The 23393-nt window shown below is 35.8% G+C and overlaps 5 protein-coding genes across 6 annotated transcripts; 2 read left to right on the top strand and 3 right to left on the bottom strand.

Moving 5' to 3' along the window:
- The first annotated feature begins 387 nt into the window (after nucleotides 1–387).
- Nucleotides 388–3399, top strand: LOC106765096 (protein LYK5). Its single transcript, XM_014649592.2, has one exon. The coding sequence runs from the start codon at nucleotides 847–849 to the stop codon at nucleotides 2830–2832; it is 1986 nt and encodes a 661-aa protein (XP_014505078.1). The 5' UTR covers nucleotides 388–846; the 3' UTR covers nucleotides 2833–3399.
- Nucleotides 3400–4886: 1487 nt separating this feature from the next.
- Nucleotides 4887–6915, bottom strand: LOC106762958 (pentatricopeptide repeat-containing protein At3g02650, mitochondrial). The gene has a single exon (XM_014647094.2). It carries the CDS (start codon nucleotides 6745–6747, stop codon nucleotides 5119–5121), a length of 1629 nt encoding a protein of 542 aa, XP_014502580.1. The 5' UTR covers nucleotides 6748–6915; the 3' UTR covers nucleotides 4887–5118.
- A 2488-nt stretch (nucleotides 6916–9403) lies between these two features.
- Nucleotides 9404–13261, top strand: LOC106764787 (protein NRT1/ PTR FAMILY 6.4). The gene is made up of 5 exons (XM_014649184.2): nucleotides 9404–9630; nucleotides 9733–9856; nucleotides 9947–10164; nucleotides 10396–10943; nucleotides 12203–13261. Exons 1-5 carry the CDS (start codon nucleotides 9628–9630, stop codon nucleotides 13074–13076), a joined length of 1767 nt encoding a protein of 588 aa, XP_014504670.1. The 5' UTR covers nucleotides 9404–9627; the 3' UTR covers nucleotides 13077–13261.
- Nucleotides 13262–13269: 8 nt separating this feature from the next.
- LOC106764788 (50S ribosomal protein L30) lies at nucleotides 13270–14826 on the bottom strand. The gene is made up of 3 exons (XM_014649185.2): nucleotides 14561–14826; nucleotides 13712–13911; nucleotides 13270–13619 (listed from the first exon to the last, which is right to left on the bottom strand). The coding sequence occupies exons 2-3, from the start codon at nucleotides 13901–13903 to the stop codon at nucleotides 13488–13490; spliced, it is 324 nt and encodes a 107-aa protein (XP_014504671.1). The 5' UTR covers nucleotides 13904–13911; nucleotides 14561–14826; the 3' UTR covers nucleotides 13270–13487.
- Nucleotides 14827–17343: 2517 nt separating this feature from the next.
- On the bottom strand, nucleotides 17344–22522 carry LOC106763038 (homeobox protein SBH1). 2 transcript variants are annotated; one of them, XM_014647196.2, is made up of 5 exons: nucleotides 21391–22522; nucleotides 20955–21220; nucleotides 20437–20689; nucleotides 18209–18438; nucleotides 17344–17824 (listed from the first exon to the last, which is right to left on the bottom strand). In XM_014647196.2, the coding sequence occupies exons 2-5, from the start codon at nucleotides 21183–21185 to the stop codon at nucleotides 17627–17629; spliced, it is 912 nt and encodes a 303-aa protein (XP_014502682.1). In that variant the 5' UTR covers nucleotides 21186–21220; nucleotides 21391–22522; the 3' UTR covers nucleotides 17344–17626. The 2 variants fall into 2 exon arrangements, with proteins under 2 accessions (XP_014502682.1, XP_014502681.1); XM_014647195.2 differs by lacking the exon at nucleotides 21391–22522 and having other exon boundaries at nucleotides 20955–21227.
- Between the last annotated feature and the right edge of the window lie 871 nt (nucleotides 22523–23393).

Raw genomic sequence — 23393 nt, 5'->3', positions numbered from 1 at the left:
GAAGTATTTAACGAATCAAATTAAACTCAATCTTCTTTATCATCCCTAGCAACAGGAAGTCAACCTAACCTAAAAGCCAAAAAAGTTAATTTGATGCAACTTCCTCTGTCTTTCCACAACCTTCATTATCAGTTGCATTTGAAATAGTATTCTTGTGGTCAATGATAATTGCAACACCAATATGTAAAATATAAAAAATAAAATTAGAAATATAGATATAAATTTTTCTTAGCGTTTAGCCTGTGTCCTCTTGTTGAATTCCATCTGTCTTCTACTGCTAAAAACAAATAATTTATTTCATGTCTCCTTCTACCTGTTATATATAATTTTATTTTACACTCCCTTTGTTTTCATTTCAATTTTTCTCCTCGTTATATAATTTCCAAGCTAATAAAACAGTTGCGTGTGTGACGGCTACATTATCCAACCACATATGCCACGGAATCTTGCATTTTGTCTCAAGTCAAACTACATCTATCTTCCAACTTGTACAATTCAACATCGTAGCAGAAAAGAACAAGACATGTTCATACTTCAAACCTTACAGAAGAACTACAAAGAAATCCAGCTCATTATATAATTGCTGTTTTACCCCCAAAAAACAATTATTCAAAGTGAACATTAATGTGAATCTCAGTAAAAAGAAGCACAGCATTTCAAAGGTGGAAAATTCCAAAAACAAAACGAGTTTGACCCGGTCTCCACCCCATTCCATACGGTTTTGGTTTGCAACACAAAAAATTGAAACTTGATAACACAGAGTAACGCGTTCTTTGAATTTAAGCTCAACATACCCTCCAAATCAAGAAAGCACTCATCTTTTTTGTTTTTCTTTACCACTCAAAAATGGCCGCCGGGGTGTGGCCCGTAGCCGCCGTAACACTGGTGCTCCTCCTCTGTTCCTCCATCCCAAAATCTGAATCCCAACAAGAGTACGTCAACAACAAACAACTAAATTGCACCAAGCACGAAACCAACGCCACAAATGGCAACCTCTGCAACAGTGTTCCATCATGCGCATCCTACCTCACCTTCAAATCTTCCCTCCCAGATTACACCACCTCTATCTCCATCTCTTACCTCCTCAATTCCAGCACCAGCGCCATGGCCGCCGCAAACAACATCACAGATGTCCAATCCATCCCCGCCGACACCCTCATCACTGTTCCCATCAACTGTTCCTGCTCCGGTCTCTACTATCAGCACAACGCCTCTTACAACATCAAAATACAGGGCGAAACTTACTTCTCCATCGCCAACAACACATACCAGTCCCTCACCACGTGTCAGGCTCTCATGGCCCAAAACACCTACGGCGAACGTGACCTCGTTGCGGGTCTCGACCTCCACGTGCCTCTAAGGTGCGCCTGCCCCACCCAGAAACAGAGCGAAGCAGGATTCAAGTACTTACTCACTTACTTGGTTTCTCAAGGAGAAACGGTTTCTTCCATCGCTGAAATCTTTGGTATTGACCAACAGAGCATCCTCGATGCAAACGAGCTTTCTGATACCTCCTTTATTTTCTACTTCACGCCGATTTCAGTTCCTTTAAAAACAGAGCCGCCAACGAATTTACTGAGAGCAGCGGCTCCCCCCAACGACTCCCCGTCAACGCCGCCTCCGGCGGCGGAGGATGACTCGGACTCGTCCAAGAAATGGGTCATTATCGGAATCGTGGTTGGGGTTGTTGTGCTGCTTCTTGTCTGCGCTGCTCTATTTTTCTTCTGTTTCTATAGGCAGCGACGGGTAAAACAGCCATCGCCGACTCCGGCAGCGAAGGCTTTCTCAGGCTCCACCCACAAACAGAGCGAAGAAATGACTCTTCCCACGTCGCAGTCGTGGTCTCTTTCTTCGGAAGGGATTCGTTACGCGATCGAGTCGTTGAGCGTGTACAAGTTTGTGGAGTTGCAGACGGCGACAGGGTTCTTCAGTGAAGAGAACAAAATCAAGGGTTCTGTTTATAGGGCTTCTTTCAAGGGTGATTATGCTGCGGTTAAGATTCTCAAAGGGGATGTGTCGGGTGAGATCAACATTCTCAAGAGGATTAACCACTTCAATGTTATAAGATTGTCGGGTTTTTGTGTTCACAAAGGTGACACCTATCTGGTGTACGAGTTTGCCGAGAATGATTCTCTCGAAAATTGGCTGCATAGTGGTAATAAAAAGTACGAGAATTCGGTGTCTCTGAGTTGGGTGCAGAGGGTTCATATTGCTCATGATGTTGCTGACGCGCTTAATTACCTTCATAACTATACCAGTCCTCCTCATGTGCATAAGAATTTGAAGAGTGGGAACGTGCTTTTAGATGGGAATTTCAGGGCAAAGGTTTCGAATTTTGGGTTGGCGAGAACGGTGGAGGGTGAAGGGGATGACGGGGGATTTCAATTGACAAGGCATGTGGTGGGAACTCAAGGGTACATGTCACCTGAGTACATTGAGAATGGTTTGATTACTCCAAAGATGGATGTTTTTTCGTTTGGAGTTGTGCTTTTGGAGCTTCTTTCGGGGAGAGAGGCTGTTGGTGGGGTTAAGAATGGATCTGAGGAGCAGATGCTGTCGGTGACTGTGAATCAGGTGCTTGAAGGAGAGAACGTTAGAGAGAAACTTAGAGGTTTCATGGATCCAAATCTGAGAGATGAATATCCTTTGGAACTGGCTTATTCCATGGCTGAACTTGCCAAACGCTGTGTTGCTCGTGACCTCAATGCAAGACCACAGATTTCTGAGGTTTTCATGACTTTGTCCAAGATTCAATCCTCTACGATGGATTGGGATCCCTCTGATGAGCTTGAACGGTCTAGATCCGTCAGCCAAATTTCTGATAGCAGATAGATGAGGAACTTGGCGTTATGGTATTGTCAATAGCTTCAATGGAATAAAGAGTTTTTTAAATTTTGAATTCTTCGGTCTGTTCTGTATCATATGGAGTGATGGCTGCTAGAACAAATTAAAGTCAACACTTACACATTTCGACATATCATTCTTTAACATGTTTGGTGACTCGATAAATGATGCTGTCTTGTTTGTTAATGATGATATCGATACCAAATACGACTACTGAAAACAGTTCAGCTAGGACTAAAAGCAAGGATTTCAACTTGTATGTTCTCCATTGCTTTTCGTGGAATATGTTTTACTTCAGAGTAACAGTATGTGAAACGTGAACATTGGGAATTTTTTGGTTTATTATTGAGACTTTGATTCCAGATGCATATACGTGCATGATGTACGGCTTCTTCATATTTATATCACAACGTAATTTGTTTACGTATGAACTGGAAACTACTGTTTTTTTTTTTTTTATTTATATTTGATCGGGATTCCTTGACCTGAGTTACCTATTCAATTTTCGTAATCGAAAATTAGAATTGAACAAACAAAATGTGCTTCTGATAGTTATATTCCAATCCAACAGGGTCAGACTTCAATTTTTTAATTGTTTGACCTCGGCGGACTTCAAGCGTTTTGGTTTTGAATGTTAATTTAGCCTCCAGAAATACCTGTTTATTGCTTTCTTTCCTTATAAGTTATGTGCTGTTGTCTAATTCTCATTGAATGATTTGTCTTCCTTAAGAAGGATATTTCAGACATGCTCAACCAACAGAAATTGATTGTTGGAGGGAATAAACTTTTGGTATTCATACCTAAACCCAAAGTGTTTTCCAAATGGTCAGATTTGCTTTTTAGCAACATTTTAGTCGCACACGAGTAGCTTTGAGAACATAGAAAACAGAGTCCAAGGTAAAAATTTGTGAAAGTACTCGGCTATAGAAGTTGTCTGCACAAACTGGGAGCTAAAATTAGATTGATCTGATACCTAAGTCTTGGTCCTTCCAAACCAAGATGAACACGTTCCGAATTCAGCAAATATAGTCAAAGCCAAGATGGAACAACATCTACATTTAGATTGAAAAATAATGTCATCATACAACATGAAGACCAAGTTTCGGAGGAGACTGACACTGTCACTGTCAAATTTACTTAATGGTCAGCATCTACTTTGAACAAACAAACAAAACATTATATACCTAGAAGCTGTTTCTTTTTTCTGTATTAACAATACAAGAGCAACTGGATTAGAGGCTGCAATTGGAGAAACAATTTAACATATACCAGAAATAAACTATAAGGAAGGCTAACTCAACCGAAGGCAGTTGATGACGGAGAGAAAACGAGGTTGAATACTTTTGTCAATGAATGTTGACTTGGAATGTGAAAATTAAGTATGCAGAATGCTAAGCTCATAGCCCCATACCCAATTTAACAAACCAGAGTTTCGCCTTTTTTTATCAAACCTGCTCAAAACATCAAAATTGAGAAGAATTTCTGTCTCTAATATACAAACAAACTCAGTAACTTTAATGCTACTTGAGTTATTTCATTTTTTTTAAAAATAATTGCTTCTACCTTTTCAGACTTCTTAGCCTACTCAAAGTTGTATTTACCCTTCTTTTCCTTTAACATAATTTAGTTTACCCCCTCGTGGCTAAAACCAAAGGAAATAAGCAACAACTTAGGAAAGGATCAAATGTACGTAGTAGAGAAGTAACACTACACAGCATTGGTTGCTACAACATACGGTATCAACTAAAAGTTGCCTCCTGTCAATGAAACAAGTAAAATATGTTCTACTATATTCATTTTCCTGGTAAGCAATCAAATACTTCATATAATTAAGGATCACAAATTAATCTAGGAAGAGAATCCTGATCCACCAAATACAGCAAATATGGTAAGGCACAAAGCCTTATGAGTCTATATTCAACTAGTATGCAACCTTTTTCATGGTCAGTGTGTGTGAGCCTGAAGAGGGAAGGGTGCAAACTGATTTTTATCCAACGCAATCCCATATCATCAAGAGCAATAAAAAAATGTTGATCACAACATTATGCAAAAGAAGGAAGAATATAAACATGGCCAACTCAATTCAATATTATCAAACGCTAAATAAAAAGAGCAGATTAAAAACATCAAACAGATCAACAATCACTTCTAAAATTTTCTCCTCTCAATTATTTTTGCTTTGAGACTGCAACTTCCGATCAAAATAGTATGCTAATAAAAAAAAAGAGTTACAACTACCAGGCCACTCACATAACCTGAAACAGTGAACTATGTTTACGCCACTGCAGTAATGCTCTCACCCTCCACAACCTCCTTCTCCAACTCCTTCACAGATCTAATCAAACCCCTCGTGATCCCCTTGAGATGCAAACCATTCTCTTTCATTTCCTCATGTAGCTTTTCTGCCGTTTCCCAATCCAAAGCCTTCAAGCAGAGAGACTGTATCAACTTCTCATACTCATCCACACTGGGGCGAACGCCATAATTTTTCATCTCTGAGAATAAATTCAAAGCCTCATCAAACCGTTCCAACTTGCAATATCCACGAATCAGGGTGTGAAACATCATGGGGCCCAACTTAACACGCTTCTCTTTCGCTTCTGCCAAGATCTTCCGAGCCTCTTCCATCTCCCCACCATTTGAATAACCACTAGCAAGAGAAGTATAAGTGTAGACATCCGGTCTCAAACCCCTACTTTCCATCAGCTTCATGGTCTCCAAAGCTTTCCCAACTTCACCAGCCCTTGAATAAGCTGTGACAATAAAATTGAAAACATCATTCCCAGGCGGCGGCCCATCCTTAATCATATTCGCCAATAACTCCTTGGCTTTATCAACTTCCTTAATCCTACACAATGCCCGAACAACCGCCATAAACGGCTTTATTGCACGCTCCCTGTTCTCCTCGGGGATATCCTCCAACATATCCAAAGCCAATTTCACAGTTTCATCTTCTCCACAGAGCTTGCCAACCAAAAAGCTAACCGTACTCATCGGTGGCCGTTTCCCTTTCTCCATTGCCACCACATACACTCCATGGGCCTCCTTAGCCTTCTTGCCCTTACACAACCAAGACAAAATGGCACCAACTTTCTCGCCATCAGGCAACGCCTGTGCATCAACCATCTTCTCACAAACCCCACAAGCCCAATCATAAGCACGCCGCCGACAAAGCGCCTCGATTGTGATGTAATACGTGTCTGCATCCGGCACACATTGAAAGGCCTCAAATTTATCAAACACCTCCAATGCAGCCTTCCCTTTCACCAACCTCGAGAAGCAAAGTATCAAGTCGTTGAGAATCCTCACATTGAGGATTCCACTCTCCTTCTCTCCAATCTCCTTAACCAAATCCCACAGCGAGTACGCCTCTTTCTTCCTCGCATCATTTCCACATATGGCCAAAACAAGAGACTCCACCATTGGGGTGGTCACCTCCAATGATCTCTCACTCCATGCCCATCTGAAAAACCTTATCAGATTCTCACCCAAAACAAGCGGATTTTCGATTACTTTTGTCACCAATTGCTGATGCAGAGTCAAATCCATGTCATCCAAACACGACTCAAAGGACCCATCAGCACTGGTTTGAAGAAGACGCAGCACACTCTCCAACTTGTCCACGTCAATCTCGTACGTGTCTCCTTCTGCATAAGTATCTCCTTCGTCTACGCGCTGTCTGTCACCGCCGTTTTCTGAAGAATCCGGTGAGAGCTGTGGGAGCTCATCATCGAGTGTGAGCGTGGAATCGGTGGCGAAAAATCGAGGGTTGTAGAGAATTTGAGGGAAACTTGATTTGGGGATTTTGAAAAAGATGGGGTTAGAGATGCGTTGGTGAATTGATGAGCAGTTGCGCGCACCAGCTACGGAACGTGTTGCTCGTGCAAGTATCCGCGTCCACATTCTTCTTCTGGAGAATGTGTTAATGTAATGCTTCTTCCACCGTCTTCTTCCTCTTCTTCACAGAAGATTAAACCTAAAATTATGAACTTCCATGTGTCTTTACACTATTACGACGCCGTTTCAACCACTTCACCTATTTCTTCCAAAAGCCCTTGCTCCTGCGGCCATTTGTACAATTCTTTTTTCAAAATGGTAAATATCTAGAATTGAGGATCCCATCTAAATATTTTAAATTTTAAATAAATATTTAATATTGTTAAATACTTATTTAATAAATAATAACTTATAATTGTTTAACCTATAACATATATTAAAAATTAATATAAAAGTGTAAAAAATGAATAATTCTAACATATATTAAAAAATATATGTATTATCATGTGATGTAATTGACGAACTATTCTATCACTTGATGCATTCTTGTTAATTAAATAATTTAAAGGAAAATATTACACTCCAACAAAGTAATAATATATATATATATATATATATATATCATATTACAAAGCCCAAAAAGATGTTTTACCGTTTGATAAAAATAATAACTATTTTTTGTGAATATAAAATTAATAAATGTATCAATACCTAGTTATAAATGTCCATCTTACTAAACATAAATTACCAGTTATTGATTTAAGATGTAACAAAATTTGATATCTTATTCAAGTTTTAAGATTTTAAGTATTTATAAGAAAAATATATAATCGAAGGATTATATCTCATTAAAGGTAATGAGTTGTGTTATCTAGTAAATATTGTTGGTTAGTGAAATGAAATGAAATTTATTTTATTTTAATAATTAAGATAAAAATAGTTGCATTTAAACTTTTAATTAATTTAATATATGTACCATAAAATTTATATTGTTATTAAAAAAAATTAAAAATCACTCATTTTGGCCTAGTGTTGCTAATGTAGCATCACAATGATATGTAAGCATCAGGAGTTAGGGTTCTTGGTGTTCGTTTGGAATGGGTTGCTTCTTCCTGCACTCCCATTTTTTCTTCCAGCAGTCCCCTCCTTTCCAAAATACAACATAAGAACATAGAGGAAGGTTGCGAGTGTTAGTCCATTAATGGAGAAGGTGAAACAAGAGAGGAGAATAAAAATTAGAATATTTTTATTTACTTTTTCATCAAGGGTAAAATTTGCATTTCTCTACTGGTATGAAGTTGCAGGTGCAAAACAAGGGGTGCAGGAAGATGAAGCTAATTTTTTAATGGAATAATTGGCATGTGTGTAAGTGGGTGTTGCTTGATTGATAATATATCTCACAACAGAGACGATGAAGTGAAAAGACAAGTTGTTATCATCTTGGTCAGATATTGGAGGGAACTTGAAGTTCTGTTGTGTCACGAAATTTATTTATCAATATTTTCTCTTGTGGCCCTTTCCATGATCATCAACATTGAAAGTGACAAATATCATAAGAAACATTCAAAGGGTCGTCTTTGGTTGCTGTATTTTGCTGCATACAACACCTTAGCTTCACTTCATCCACACACTGCCACAGACACGTACTAACAGTAACACCAGCAGTAGCACCTTCTTCCACGCACCATATGCAATCACATTCAATGATTTTTCATAAAATCAAACTAAATATTAAACACGTTTATTACATGAAATAATTATTTCAAGTTATCTATTAACTTATATATCTCAATATAATCTGCTGCGATTCATAACTCGTGTGGTTTAAACATTAGAGATGAAAAGTGGGACAGTGAAAAAGAAATTGAAACGAAAAGGAATTTGTTTAAATTAAGTGAAAGAAAAATTAAAGTTAGTGATTTATTACATTGCCAAACTCAATTTGTCTTTTCCTTTTCAAACCAAACACTTTAAAATATCTACTTTCATTTATTTTCCATTTGTTTCTCTAGTTAGTTTCCTTTCTATGTATTGAACAAATGCTAATCTTTTTCCTTTTAACCTTGTACTCATGGGTCTGAAAAGGAATTCAATTACTTCAACCAAACTTAACAACACTTCTAATTCAAAATCTTATTACAATAAACTTACATGTTATTTAGACTCAGGATTCTTAGCCGTATTTTATTAGACTTGAACATTAAAGAATAATTTGACTCTAATTTGCAGAGTTTCTTAGAATCATGCATTTAGGATTGTTAAAGTTACCAACAGACAACAGTTCAGTCACTCACATGCACATCATATCATATCTGTGCAGTTTTGATTATGTAATTGCAGTTGGTCCCATTTTGCATTGTGCAAACCTTGCCTTTGATCTATACATACTCAAGAGGGTGTAGTTTCGTAATTGCAGATTCATAAGGAGCATTCGTAGTAGGTGATGAAGTGTACCAATGCATTTAGTCTCTGGCTTCTAGAAAAGATACATCAAAGCTTTTAAACTAAAACTACTGTTAAATTTTTCTGATGCAACAGACAAACGTGCCAGAATCCACACCTTCATCCAATTAACTGTTCCCATGACACGCTAAAATACTTTATCAAGCATCATGAGGATATGAAGAAATGGTTTTGTACATGCTTTTCTTTTTCAGTTGTTCATTATAAAAGTAACTTTGTGATGGCACGTATGGAGTGGCTATAGTGTTCTATCACTTTCCAAGTGTTGTTTTCATTAGGCTGAGTACGGTCTTAAGCCACACAACCAAGGATAGCCTATATAACTCCAAAGCAACCGGACACAAACTTTGCAGATTCAGCATTTCAGGCCACTCATCATCTCATCAAGTGGACCTATTGTAAACCGGTTCTTATCATTTTCGTCCTTTCCATGAGATAGCTAACTCTACATTTCCTCACCACTACTATTTAGAAACTCTTGGAGCTGAAACACTTACACCACATTCAACTCTCTGCAGTTACTCCTCCAACAAAGCATAAAACATGGTGTCAACTTTTTTCTTAGAACTGTGTTTATTGTTCAAAGCTTGTTTTATACTTTGTTGATGTCTTAATGATTTTGCACTTTTCCCCCTCTGTTGTTTATAGGTTCTGGTTGCAAGTCATGGAGAGGAGGAAATAGGGGCAGAAGGCATTGCTGCTGTGGATTTTCGAGGCCACCCAGTAGACAAGACAAAAACTGGAGGATGGCTAGCAGCAGGGCTCATCTTAGGTTCATATTCATCTCAATCCATAGAAATTGTAGTCATGTTCTCAAGGTTGAACCTAATTTGGCTCCAAAAAAATCTTTTTTTTTATGCAGGTACTGAACTGGCAGAAAGAATATGTGTGATGGGCATAGCCATGAATTTAGTGACCTATTTGGTTGGAGATTTGAATCTCCCTTCAGCTGATTCTGCCACCATAGTTACCAATGTCATGGGAACTCTCAACCTTCTTGGCCTTCTTGGTGGTTTCCTTGCTGATGCCAAACTTGGAAGATACCTGACTGTTGCCATATCTGCAACCATAGCTGCTGTGGTATGTTAAAAGATTTGCATATTTTGATACACTCAATAGTCAATTCAGTAATTTCTTTGGCTTTTAAGCACACTTAGGCAACCAATTTTCTCCCTTCCCTTTAGGGAAAGTGGTTTTCAAGTGCAAATTAAATATAAGATGAATACAAGAATGTTCACTATTTACTATAAACATCTTTATATCTGTACTAGAAGTCACCAATGAGTTTTCATGTCACTTCTCTTGGACCAGGGAGTGAGCTTGTTAACTGCGGCTACCACCATTCCTAGCATGAGGCCCCCCACATGCAGTGGTGTCAGAAAACAACACCATGAATGCATTCAGGCTACTGGCAAACAATTGGCTTTGCTATATGTAGCACTTTACACTGTAGCAGTGGGTGGAGGAGGAATAAAATCCAATGTCTCAGGTTTTGGGTCTGATCAGTTTGATACAACAGACCCGAAGGAGGAAAGAAGGATGATATTTTTCTTCAACAGGTTCTACTTCTTCATCAGTATTGGGTCCTTGTTTTCTGTAGTTGTCCTGGTGTATGTGCAAGACAACATAGGAAGAGGGTGGGGTTATGGGATTTCAGCAGGAACAATGTTGCTTGCAGTTGCTATTTTGTTTGCTGGCACGCCATTCTATCGATTCAAGAGGCCACAAGGGAGCCCCTTAACGGTTATATGGAGAGTGCTGTTTTTGGCTTGGAAGAATAGGGCTCTTCCTAACCCTTCACAGCCCTCCTTTCTCAATGGTTATCTTCAAGCCAAGGTTCCACATACTCAAAAGTTCAGGTAAATTTTCCAACCTCTTCTTCAAGCACTTATCATGTCCTTACCAGTAATAACTAAAAGTAACCGTAGTTTCCTAATGATTTACACACGGTTGTCTTTCTCTTCAATTATTGCATAGCAATGTCAAAAGAAATTCTTATTTTTTGTGGTTCTGATAATGATTGCTTACTTTCACGGGATTACTATTTCTATTAATATATGGGACAACATGAGTGTTTTCTCATTGTCTCTTGAAAAGGACAAATTTTACGTTTGATTGAACTGATTGTCCAAAAGGAAGTTGAAAAACGAAAAAAAAGACGCAGCCTCTGTTGGAATAGTATTTTGCTCTTCTTTTTATTATCAAAATTAATGTTGTAAAATGATTTTCGAAAACTTTTTAGTAAGCATGTTTGGTTTGGATTCACCTAGTTCTGCTATTGAACACGTAATTTCTTCTTCACCCATCTTTGTCACCTTGGGGAACTGGAAAATGATATGCAGATACATCTCTCACACTCACTCAAATAATAATGCAGACTTAGATCTCTTTTTCCATGGACACACTGCTCCGTACGTTCTCCACTCAGACTACCATCCTTTCAAACAATCACTTTATACAATTAATTTTTTATACAGTAAATAATAATACAGTTTCAACATAAAACTTATATATAGTGTAAGCCACAAGCTGAGACATTTGCCTCGTACCCCCCCAATTATTTAGGCTCTCAAATTTTCTATTATATTCCTTTAATAATTTAACTAAATTATTAGATACGAACTTTTGTTGAAGACATCAATCTTGATATTTTATTTAAATGAAGATATTGATATAAGCGTATACAAATGAAATTCAGAATCTACTATATATATTACATTATATCAAAAAATTCTATTATATTTAAAAAAAATGCATTGCCTTCAAAATAAGAGTGATAGCGTAACGGTTCTCATTATCTATACCCAATATTTAAAATTGAAAACTTTAAAGTATATATAACTTTTATTTCAAATAATATATAAAATGTAATTGTTATTTTATATATTAAGCGTAAAATGTTCAACATATTTAATACAAAACCTTGAAAAATAATATTGTAATTAAAAGTAATAAATTATGTTAACATTGTAGGAAATCCTCGGGAAGTAGTAAAGCCAAAAAAATATTCTAGGAAATCCATTGATGTATATCTCCCTTCAAACCCAGTAATCTATAATTGAAATTATATATGAAGGATTTAACATAAACTTTGACTCCTTGGCACTTTATCGTACAGGTTCCTTGACAAAGCTGCAATTCTAGATGAGAACAGTTCAAAGGATGAAAACAAAGAAAATCCATGGATAGTTTCCACAGTGACTCAAGTTGAGGAGGTTAAAATGGTAATTAAGCTCCTTCCCATTTGGTCTACATGTATCCTCTTCTGGACTGTCTATTCTCAAATGAATACCTTCACCATTGAGCAAGCTACATTCATGAATCGAAAAGTTGGATCTCTGGAAATTCCAGCAGGATCACTATCAGCTTTTCTCATAATTACCATTCTCCTCTTTACCTCCCTAAATGAGAAACTCACTGTCCCCTTATCTCGGAAACTCACCCACAATGTCCAGGGGCTCACAAGTCTTCAGAGGGTTGGAATTGGACTATTTTTCTCCATCATTGCCATGGTGGTAGCTGCAATTGTTGAGAAAGAAAGGAGGGGGAATGCAGTAAAAAATAGTACTGCAGTAAGCGCCTTTTGGCTGGTACCTCAGTTTTTTCTGGTGGGTGCGGGGGAAGCATTTGCCTACGTTGGACAACTAGAGTTTTTCATTAGGGAGGCTCCAGAGAGAATGAAATCAATGAGCACAGGACTTTTCCTATCTACACTTTCAATGGGTTATTTTGTCAGTAGCTTATTGGTGTCAATCGTGGACAAGGCAAGTAACAAGAGATGGTTACGGAGCAATCTGAACAAGGGAAGGCTAGATTACTTCTATTGGTTGCTTGCAGTGCTAGGAGTGCTGAATTTTATATTTTTTCTGGTTCTGGCAACGAGGCATCAGTACAAAGCTCAGCATGGCATACAGCCTATTAACGGTGCAGAAAAAGAGCTTGTGCGTACAAATGATGTGATAGTTGGAGTTGATGGAAAAGAAGACGCATAGGATACAGTCCTAAAATCTCAATTTGTTTGACCGAATATATGGTGTGGAAGAACTAAACACTATGCCCCGAATTTGTTTATTTTGATGTACTGTTATGCACTGTTATGTATTCAAAGATCAAAAAAAGACAAACTACATTGAGAGATGTTTCCTGAAGAAAAAGCAAATATGAGATGAAATGTAAATTATTCCCTGGCAGAAAATATAAATAAATTAACCACTAGGCAGGTTTCACGAGCAGAAGCCTGAATTTGACTAATGTTATCAGTAGAAAACATTACAAAATTATAGATTCAAACTATGACAATACCTTCAAAACAAAACTTTGTCCATTGGAGAAGAAAGCCTTAAACAATGACATTGAATAGTTTTAGTAGCAAGAAGATAATATCCTTAAGAACACAGTGGACTTCATAAAGCATCAGTAAGCGAGGGAGGTTTATGACTTATGACCAGCGGAGGACGTAGAGCTCGGTGCGCTTCCTCCTTCTGTTTGCGGGCCTTGTACATTTCCTCTGTCTCAATAACAACTAACCTCTTGACCTATATTAATTACAGTGTTTAGCAATGTTAGTATCCACAGACACAAGTCCTTTCAAGCAGAAAATAGATGTGGGTAGATCTTGTGCTAAAACCTGTTGGAGCATCCCCCTAACCGTAGGTGTGTTCCATCGCATGACAGTTCGATTGCATTTGCGTAGGCGAAGTGCTTCCAAAGTGCGCCTATGGAGCCTCCTGGTCCCTGGAATACCCCTCACCAAAGTTATGTAGAGATTTGGGCTCCAAGCAATTGGCACGCAAGCCTTGTATGCCTTGAACGCATTCATGCCTTCAGCTTGAAGCCAGAACAGAATTAAGAAACAAATCAAGTTAATATGACTTTCATTCATTTTCTAACTAGATACCAAAATTTAAAAATTATAATACAAAATAAATAAAGACGAGTTAACTAAAAATCAGTACAATTGAGAAAAAAAATCAAAAGTCCACACACTTCATTCAACTGAACATTCGAAATTAAGTTATGTGAGCAGAACAGAAAACCTCATCTTGTAAAAATTAAATTGAAGAGACCACTAAAGAGTGACAAGTATATTCAAATGAAGTAATGAAGGAAAGATAACCAGTCCTTTGGAAAAACCTTTTCCACTGAAAGGAGAACCTATAAACACACACATATATATGAAAAAGATAATAAAATATTTAAACATTTTCGCAGACATTTCATCAAATAGGTTACAGGCAAATAAGCAAATAAGTTGAATTCCAAGAACTACACGCCAAATACGAGTTATTAACTAGCATTCAATGTATATAATACGGGAAACTCGATCATAGATATAAAGCAGAACATGATGGTCACGAATTGGGAAAAAGAAGGTAGGGACTAATCAAATAACTATAGCAAAATAACTACATGCTAACTGTGAATAGTTTCATATTAAGAATCAAAATATAAGAAAAAAAAAGAGGAGAAAAAAAACCTGACCGCCGCGGCTCCAAGTCTTGAGGCAAGCAGAAAATTTGTTGGCGTCGGAGAAATCGGAGTCGCCAAACTCGTGTTGGAGACTGAACTTGATCTTCCAATCGGAGGCAGACTCTGAAAACCTCTTCCGAGAGGTAGAGGTGGTCGCGGTGGAAGGAGGATGAGGTTCGTCGTCGACTCACGAGTCTCGCGGAGCAGAGGTGAGGAAAGAAGAATCAAAACCCACACACCAGCCGTGCTTCCAAAGGGTAAAGAAATGAACAGCAACGCATGTAAAGCGCTTATGTTATTTTGTTTTAATAAATTAATTTTGAATATATTAAATTAATTTTTTATATGACATTTTATTTGTTATATTTGTAATTACATATAATATATAATTTATATCAGTATGTACTAGATATTTCACTAGCTATTGTTTAATATATAATCAAATATTTTATTTAATATTAATTGTATGCATAAATATAATAAAGTACGTATAATATGTTGTTTTTTTCAGTATTCTCTCGTAACTGTGTTTATCACGAGTTTTTATGTTGTTTAAGGAATTAGACTTCTTAAATTACTTGAGCCTGACTTACACAACACCTATAATAGATAAGAGAAACAAGAGTAATTGGTTTTTTAAATATGTTTTCGTTATTAATTAAAATGATAAATTTTCATTGGATTAATTTCTTAATTTATTATCTATCTTGATTTTATGGTCTTTATACAATTTTAACTATCAAAAAGTCACTACAGTGTGTAATGCTGGTTGGTAATTATTGTGAAATCTTTCTATGTGATTTAATTAGTTTAACTATTTTTGTTTTAGAATCATAATTTGCACATGTTTTGACATAAATCTTGACATGAGTTTTTTACTGGGCTAACCATTTATCAAACAATAAGTTTAAAATGAGGAAGATGAAAACTAAAAACGGCTGAATAAGACCAACTATTTTTTCTTGAGAATTAGATTAACAATCTCTAAATATATGATGATAGTGCAAGAAAAAAAATATGGAATAACAAATATGGGAATGAAGTGAGAAACAAAATTTCATCAATAAAAATATAATGATTTTGTCATTCACATGTTATTAGAAAAATAAAGTACTCAAAAAATATAATATTCAACTTTGATAGTAGAAAAAAAAAAACCTACAAATTTTACAAGGATACAACTAACAAACATTTTTACAAAGACCACACATACAAGTTAGACAATGAAGATTTTTATCTTCCAACTTGAAGGGAGATATTGAGATAATTGGAATATTATCATTATAATTACTAATATTACTATGAGATATATTTATTGACATAATTATGAACAATGTTTGATAAATATTTTTAGGAGAACTTTGCTTGCTTTTATTTAGTTGAGTGTATAAATAAATAAATATATAAAAAATAAATATATAAGAAGATTTTTAGTATGACACAACTAAATGAAAGAGTTTAAGACAACCACAAAATATTATTCTATTCTAAAACTATGTGTAAGGAAAAGATTTGATATCACTTATTTTATACATTGTGTTTCGATTCTATAATCAAAACATATTCAAACAGAATGAAAAAAAAAATTAAAACAAAATTAGAGATCTCAATCAAGACCTGTGTGAGTCACCTTCGCTGCTATGGAGTCTTAAAAAAAAACACAAACTCAACAAAAATCACAAAAAAACAAATCGAATGAGAAAAAAAGAAAATGTACTAGTTGAGCAACGACAATAACTTGTGTTTGACAATGTTGGATGAAGGTGTTCAAGAACAAAAAAGAAAGAACAGAAAGTAACAAAGTAAAGCAACTTTTGTAAGAACCAAATATTTAACATGATTGTAAATTTAAAGAAAAAAAATATAACCTTAAATATATCTTTAAGCTTTAGTTACTTTTAAAACCTTAAATTTTTTTTTCAAAAATTATATAAAAAAATATCAATGACATTTTTAAAATTAATGAGAACTTTTAGATACTAGTTATCAGAATATTAAAGTCAAAATGTGTATATTCTTCTATTTTTTTTTAAACCGAAACCTAAACATTTTCAATCATTTAAAAATGTCACTACATTTTTATAGATTTCAACGTATTTTTAAATGATTTTTTTGCACTAATTATATATGCTTATATTATTATGAGACGTGTAGGACAAAGAGAAATGAAAACAACTTCTTAAAGTACTCACCTCAGTAAACCAAGAGAATTTGTATATTTTTTAACATATACCAAACTTTCTGTTCATATTATTTTGCAGAGTTCTCTAGTTTTACTTAAGGCAGTAATATTATAGGTATAAACTCATAACACACACAACTAAAAACTGGTCCAAAATTTGAATCCCGATAAGCTATTCTGCTACTTCTTCCAAAATGTGAATCAATCATAAACACAACATGTGAAACTCCTACATAATAACAATGGTAAGAACACAAACATGTGAAAAGGTCACATATTGCTTGACTGATGACAGATCATATTAATCGTAAATATATCCATCCTATTTCTCTTTAGGTGTAGACATATGTTGAGTGTCCAAATATCTTTCTCCTTATTGCAAGCAACAACCAAACTCAATCATCAAATCAAGGATGACAATAACCTCAGTTGCAAGAGGCAACACCAAGAGATCAGGACCCACATACCAGCTTGTTACAGCCACAACATATCCAACACAAACATATATATACACACACACAAGACAATTTGCTGTTAAAAAATAACATACAAGACATGTGCTTCATGATAAAGAGCCTTTTGATTTCTTTCATGTACATGCACACGTATGAAAACAAAATATACTTTTCATTAAATTAGGAAATAACACATACAGAAATCTCTAGTGCAAACGGTGTAGATTAATAGAGCTTAAAGTTAGATTCATGCACACTTACAAAGCTTGCAGTTCAGTAATGACTTAGATTTTTTCATTCTGCTTTCTACAATTTAATTAAGGCAAAACACGCATCGATGGCATATATATGATACCAACTTGGAGAGAGACCTAAACAACTTAAAAATAGATAGGGTTTTTGGCTCAGCTATTGGATATTATAGTAGAGGATTGTGTTAAAGAAGCATGGGCATGCCATCCATTGGAAATGGCTTGCACATAACATTTTCCATGTAGTAGTTCGTTGCATCCATCACCGCAAACTGCATATCTTCAGAAGGCTTCCAATGACGTTTTCTCTGATTGATGAACCAGTTGTTGATCTGTTTCAAATCTAGGCCTGTGGATTCTGCCAGTGCCTGCTTTTGGGATTCCTACATATAAATCCCATCATATTCACCATTACCATAACATTAGTCACGAATATGTAATAAACCTTACCGACATAACAATTTAAGGTTTCAACATTCGAATCTATGTTGTTTTCTACTTAACAGCACCATCAAATGTGTCTGCATTTTGGTGGCAATGAGATATGAACATTTATAAACATATGTTCTAAAACACTGTAAATGTATAGTACAGAAAGGAGTGTTATTCTTTCTAACACACTTGCACCTTGTACTGTAGATTAAAAATTGTTGAAACAGACAAAACCTTAAATGATTAATAATTTGTGATTTTCAATCAATAATTAAGAGTTTGCTTAAAATAGTGTTGCTGGTATATAATTTCTAAAGGATGTAGAGCTTAGTTACCGAAGGGTAGGGCCACTTGTAATGCCGGTTCCACCAATCAAGCAGTTGCTGTCGTGCTTCCTTTGGCAACTTTCCATTCTTTTTCTTCTTCAAAAATTCCTTCTTCAGGCTCCCTAGATATCCACTATACTTGCGCAGAAGCTGGACTTTCAGTTCCCGATCTTCAGCTTGACTGTCTAGGTTGTTTTCATGCACATCAACCTCATTCTGTGATGATGATTCACTTTGACCTTAATTTCAAATAGACGCAACAAAAATGGAAGAAAAATTAAGAACTATTAGGAAAAATAGTTCATGCAAGAAAATTATCCATCACGAATTACAGAAATGTAGCACAGAAATATTCATTTAACAATAATATATCAAAACATTCTAAATCTTCTTCCCAATCCCCTTACTTGATTAAAAAAAAATATTGAACGATTTCATTTATATATCTTAGACATTAAATGAGATTAAATATATTAGTTATTCATTTAATAAGTATTTGTTTATGAAAGTATTAGGAAGGAGCAATAGTAGAATAATACTATAGGAGGATATAATAACTTTAACATATATATAAGCTAAACAAACCTATATCTTTTCTTTTTCAGAATTATACAGTACTACAAGCATTACCTAAGATGTGATAAAAACATGCTCAGAACTAAGTTTGATCAAGAATATTTCCTCTAATGCACACTAATCATATTACTAAATAGGAGAAGCTTTCATAGAAAACAACTGAACTTTTGAACTGCATATAATAGAAGGCCTCATAGTACATACAACCTTTACTCAAACAAGTTAAAATATATAAGAAATATGGTTCACCAATAATTAAATATATAACCCTTTCATTCATCACTATATATCATACCAAGGAGGGAAATAACAAAAATAATCTTGAAAACTTAATATTAACACTGGTTTTTTAGAATTAATCTACAGAAGGAACAACTTAATTGACAAAGAAACATGTAGCCACAGAAGATAAGACAAGGAGTTTCCTTTTTCTACTAAGTTCTTAAAGGGACTTTGAAAGAGAGAGCCATGCATCTAAATGAGGAGAGGAATTAATCAGAAGAAAGAAGAGGTGACAACTCACCGAGTATGTGTGAAATAATAAGGAACATTAAGGCCACAAGAACCAAAAAGAAAAATCCCTTTAAAAAAAAATCCTGAAACCCTTCAAGATTATCAATCAATGGGTCACTTAATTAAGCAGCTTGGGGTTTCGAATAAACTTTTCATCATTAGAATAATAAAACAAAGTCTCATTTTTCTTGATTTCCCCTCAAGCAGTAATTTTGACTCATAATCGTTTTCAAACTTTTTGACCTAATTCAAACACCTTGGACCCATTCTTCATAACAATCTTAAAAATACTGTAAAAGGTTTTAACTCAAGTTCTTTTTTAACTAATCACTATTTGTGATGAGAAAGGTCATTTGACTAACTCTTTTCATCTAATTCGCAAGATAATATATGATAAAAGAATAAATTTTGGTATCACATCAGTCTTACTGAAAAAACATTTATCTAGTAGACGCAGGTGTGGTTTTCCTTTCTTCTTTTTGGTATTATATACTTGCACCATCATCTGTGTGGTTATAATTACCCAACCAACAAATATTGATATTTAATACCAACATTAAGCTTTGAAAACATGGCTGGGGAAGATCAGAATTATGACCAGTAACTAGTTCTGGGTTTAAAGATTCTGAGACACTCAAAACTACCACTAGTCTAATAGTCTAAGAGATAGCAAGTTAAACCACGATTTATCACTACTAATGTAGACTGACTAAAACCTGTCCTCAGATTTGATTTCTAGTCATTTCATAGAAAAACAAAGATCCGTGGCTTCTTTAAATAATTCATGTTTCTCTCTTTTTTCTACATAGGCCACACAAGCATGGTTTTCTGGGTACAAGGATGAGGTGTTGTGGTCCCGTAGAAGCTAACCATATACTTCTTGAAAGACTATGACAATTTGATAATTTGATAGGAAGCTGAAGCATAAAACTAAACCAATAAGGTTGGCTTCCAACATCAAGACTCTCACATCATTATAAGTACACGAGTACTAAGAAAAGACGGAAAAGAAATTAATTATCTTCTCTCACTCTGACACGCTATCTGGGTAGCTCACCAGCACCCACTTCCCCAACCAAGAAAACGTCCATAATTGCTCTACAGTACTGACAGATTTGTAGGAACAAATAATGAATTAAGGTAATCACCAAAATCTGATGAAACTGCTAGGGCTTTCAGCTGACACTCAATTCTTGAGAAAAAAAGCATGGCTTCTTTAAAGGGTTTCGTAAGCTCTTGCTCATACTTAATGAGCATCTCACAGTAGGCCTCCATGAACTGGTCCAGGGCCGGATCTTCACCTATAGAACCACTTCCTGTCCTTCCTGATGATGCATTGATTGATTCACATTTGGCACATGACTCCTCTAAGCTAGCCACCACTTCAGGAGGTGCTCCAACCTGTAAGCACTCCACTCATGCCATCAAACCAAGCAACACATGAAAACAAGAAAAAAGAATCTCGAAATGAAAAACCACAACAGAAGGTTTGGATCGATCCTCATAAAACCCGTGAAAGAGAAGAAGATGTTAGTGCAGTTTTAGTTTACAAGTTAAAGAGTGCATGATCGTATACATATATGGACAGCTTGTGTTGGGAAGAAAGGGAAAGATGTGTGTACTTGTGTGAATATGTAGCAAGTAAGAACAATTTAGAATTCATCACCTTTAGGCAATTGAGGTAAGACGACAAGAGACGAGGAAAAAGGGGATGTGCCATGATTTTATCCCTCACACTGCAAGTGTCGGTGGGGTTGTGGTGGGTGTAGTGATGATCCTGAGCGATGCTGTTGGTAGCGACAGGTACTCTTCTATCAGTGCGCATTTGAGCACCAGAATTGTTACTAAGAGGCAGAGAAAGAAACTTCCTATTAGTTTCCATGTTCATCATGTCCATCTCAGAAAGCTCACTGCAACTGTTCCCTCCAAACCCTATCATAGTTACAAAGTAAGCTGCGTTAAACCCTTGAAAGGAATGAAGAGCTCTTTTCGTTTCTCTCTTTGTAGAACCAATCACATGGTACATATATAATGCATTTTATTTATATTTACATAGTATGTAATATTAACAGTAATACCACTAGCTGTATATCTAGCTCTACCTCTTTGGCTTGGATCAGTTGTTCCTAGTCCCCACCTTACTGTTTTCTCAAAAAGAGCACTGCATATAATTGTCCAGAGAGTACTCCCGGAAATGAAGCTAAAAAATCTGAGTCTTTTTTTGTAGAAAACTCCAAAGAACCCAAATGGATAGTCAGTCAGAACAATAGGGATTTTTGGGCTCTTGGCTCTATAGCCTGTAAAAGGTAGTGGAATCAGATTCAGATTCAGAGTCCTCCCTTGGGAATGTGTAGTCTACCTTCCTCCTTCTGTGCATCAACAGTGTTGCTTCTTAATCTCATTCTCTTTCTCTCTCTATCTCTATCTCTTTCTCACACATAAACTCAAACACTACCAGTGCTGTGTGTTAAATGCAGGTGGAGACACAGAGGCTACACACAGGGTTAACGTGTGTCTCTGCAACTTAACTCAGAGTTTTCCTTCCCAATGAAAGATGTATCTGTGTGAAACTCACCCTCTTAGGTCTATGCACTACCACTGTTCATGCGTACTATATTGTTGGCTATCTCTCACTCACATCATGGAATGGAGGAGAGAGAAAAAGTGCTTCGCTCATCAACACAAAATTAAATCACAGAATAATGCATCCCCACCTATGCTAATCAAATTAGTAGTACTAAGTACGTACTTATATGCCATGCCTCTTAATTAACTTATATATCTAGTTCATTTTTAACATGCTTAAGTATTAAAATATTCTTGAAAAGATTGGCAGATTTACACATAGATACGTGTAGGAACTAAGAACAAACTTTTGATATCAAAAAGGATTAATCTGTTAGCATCTTAGAAGCTTTCAATGAGTACTATGTAGATTGAGATGTGCACATTTTTGGCGAGATATTGCTTGATTGGATGAACCCTAGCAAAACTTAATGGCTTTAAATATAACAACAAGTGCAAAAACCTGTTAGGCGTTGGTAATGAAAATAATAAAATAATAATAGGGTTAGAGGTGGTGGGTGTGATTGAAAGGAATCAAACATCAACCGTCCATTCCATGGACATCTATCACCCATGTGATATTCCTTTGGGGAGATATTGGATCTTTTTTATGTATGTAATATCTCTCTCTCACACACACTCAAACTCTCACACACACACAGAGCATACAATGATACAACACACAAACACCACTTTTGCTTTAGCATGATGGAATTGGTATATATTAGCTAGCCACTAGGAATAGGAGGGTGGGAAAATGAGAGGAAGACGACACCGTTTTGTAAATTGGAATCCATGCAGAGACACACCTATGTCAGAGGGGTCATGTCAATCTAATCAAAGATAGAGGGAGAAAAGTGGGTTGGAAGAGGTAGACATAGCAAAAGAAGACCATGTTATATAAGATGTTGCCCTCTTTGTGGGACACTCCCTTCGTCCCTTCCTTTCAGTTTTTCACTATTGCGTTTCTTACCTTACCCTACACCAATCATTCACAATTTGACATTTTGTGTTATGCATGCCATTTTCTTTTCCATCATCTCCATACTTTTTATGCCAAACCTTTCTCCTATACCTTACTAATCTCCATTTCACACATTTCTTTATAACTTTTAATTGCTGGAACATATCAGTTAACACTATACAAAACTTTACTGTCATAACACAGATGTGGTAAACGTTTTCTCTTCATACATATATATATTATATATATATCATGAGAGATTCTGGTGAGTGAATTTGAGTAAGTTACCGTTGTGAGAAACTTTTAGTAAATTTGAGTGAAATAATTAATTAATGTGTATTGAATAAGAATTTATATTGTAAACTTTTTTGTAGAGTTGAGACATTCATAATAAAAAGAAAATCATAATCTCACAAGTTAATTAAAGTTGATGTTTACCTTATTTTTGAAGAAATTATTGGATGAAATCCCCTTTGAGTAATTGTGACGCATAGATCTCAAAAAGTTTTAAAAATAAACATTCCATTCGATCAAATTACACCTTTTGAGTAAAAAGTTACATATTTCAAGGTTTAT

This window comes from Vigna radiata, chromosome 6 (assembly GCF_000741045.1).
Source record: "Vigna radiata var. radiata cultivar VC1973A chromosome 6, Vradiata_ver6, whole genome shotgun sequence".
Classification (NCBI taxonomy): Eukaryota; Viridiplantae; Streptophyta; class Magnoliopsida; order Fabales; family Fabaceae; genus Vigna; species Vigna radiata.
This window is presented reverse-complemented; position numbering and strand designations above follow the sequence as displayed.

Coding starts and splice junctions, on each gene's coding strand:
- LOC106765096 (XM_014649592.2), top strand. CDS start 847: ATGGCCGCCGGGGTGTGGCCCGTAGCCGCCGTAACACTGGTGCTCCTC.
- LOC106762958 (XM_014647094.2), bottom strand. CDS start 6,747: ATGTGGACGCGGATACTTGCACGAGCAACACGTTCCGTAGCTGGTGCG.
- LOC106764787 (XM_014649184.2), top strand. Junction 9,857..9,946: donor AGCAGCAGGGCTCATCTTAG/GTTCATATTCAT, acceptor TTTTTTATGCAG/GTACTGAACTGGCAGAAAGA. Junction 10,944..12,202: donor CCACATACTCAAAAGTTCAG/GTAAATTTTCCA, acceptor TTTATCGTACAG/GTTCCTTGACAAAGCTGCAA.
- LOC106764788 (XM_014649185.2), bottom strand. CDS start 13,903: ATGAATGCGTTCAAGGCATACAAGGCTTGCGTGCCAATTGCTTGGAGC. Junction 13,620..13,711: donor TTAGGGGGATGCTCCAACAG/GTTTTAGCACAA, acceptor TAATTAATATAG/GTCAAGAGGTTAGTTGTTAT.
- LOC106763038 (XM_014647195.2), bottom strand. CDS start 21,227: ATGATAGGGTTTGGAGGGAACAGTTGCAGTGAGCTTTCTGAGATGGAC. Junction 20,690..20,954: donor CTTACCTCAATTGCCTAAAG/GTGATGAATTCT, acceptor GAGTGCTTACAG/GTTGGAGCACCTCCTGAAGT. Junction 17,825..18,208: donor ACAAGTGGCCCTACCCTTCG/GTAACTAAGCTC, acceptor ATTTATATGTAG/GAATCCCAAAAGCAGGCACT.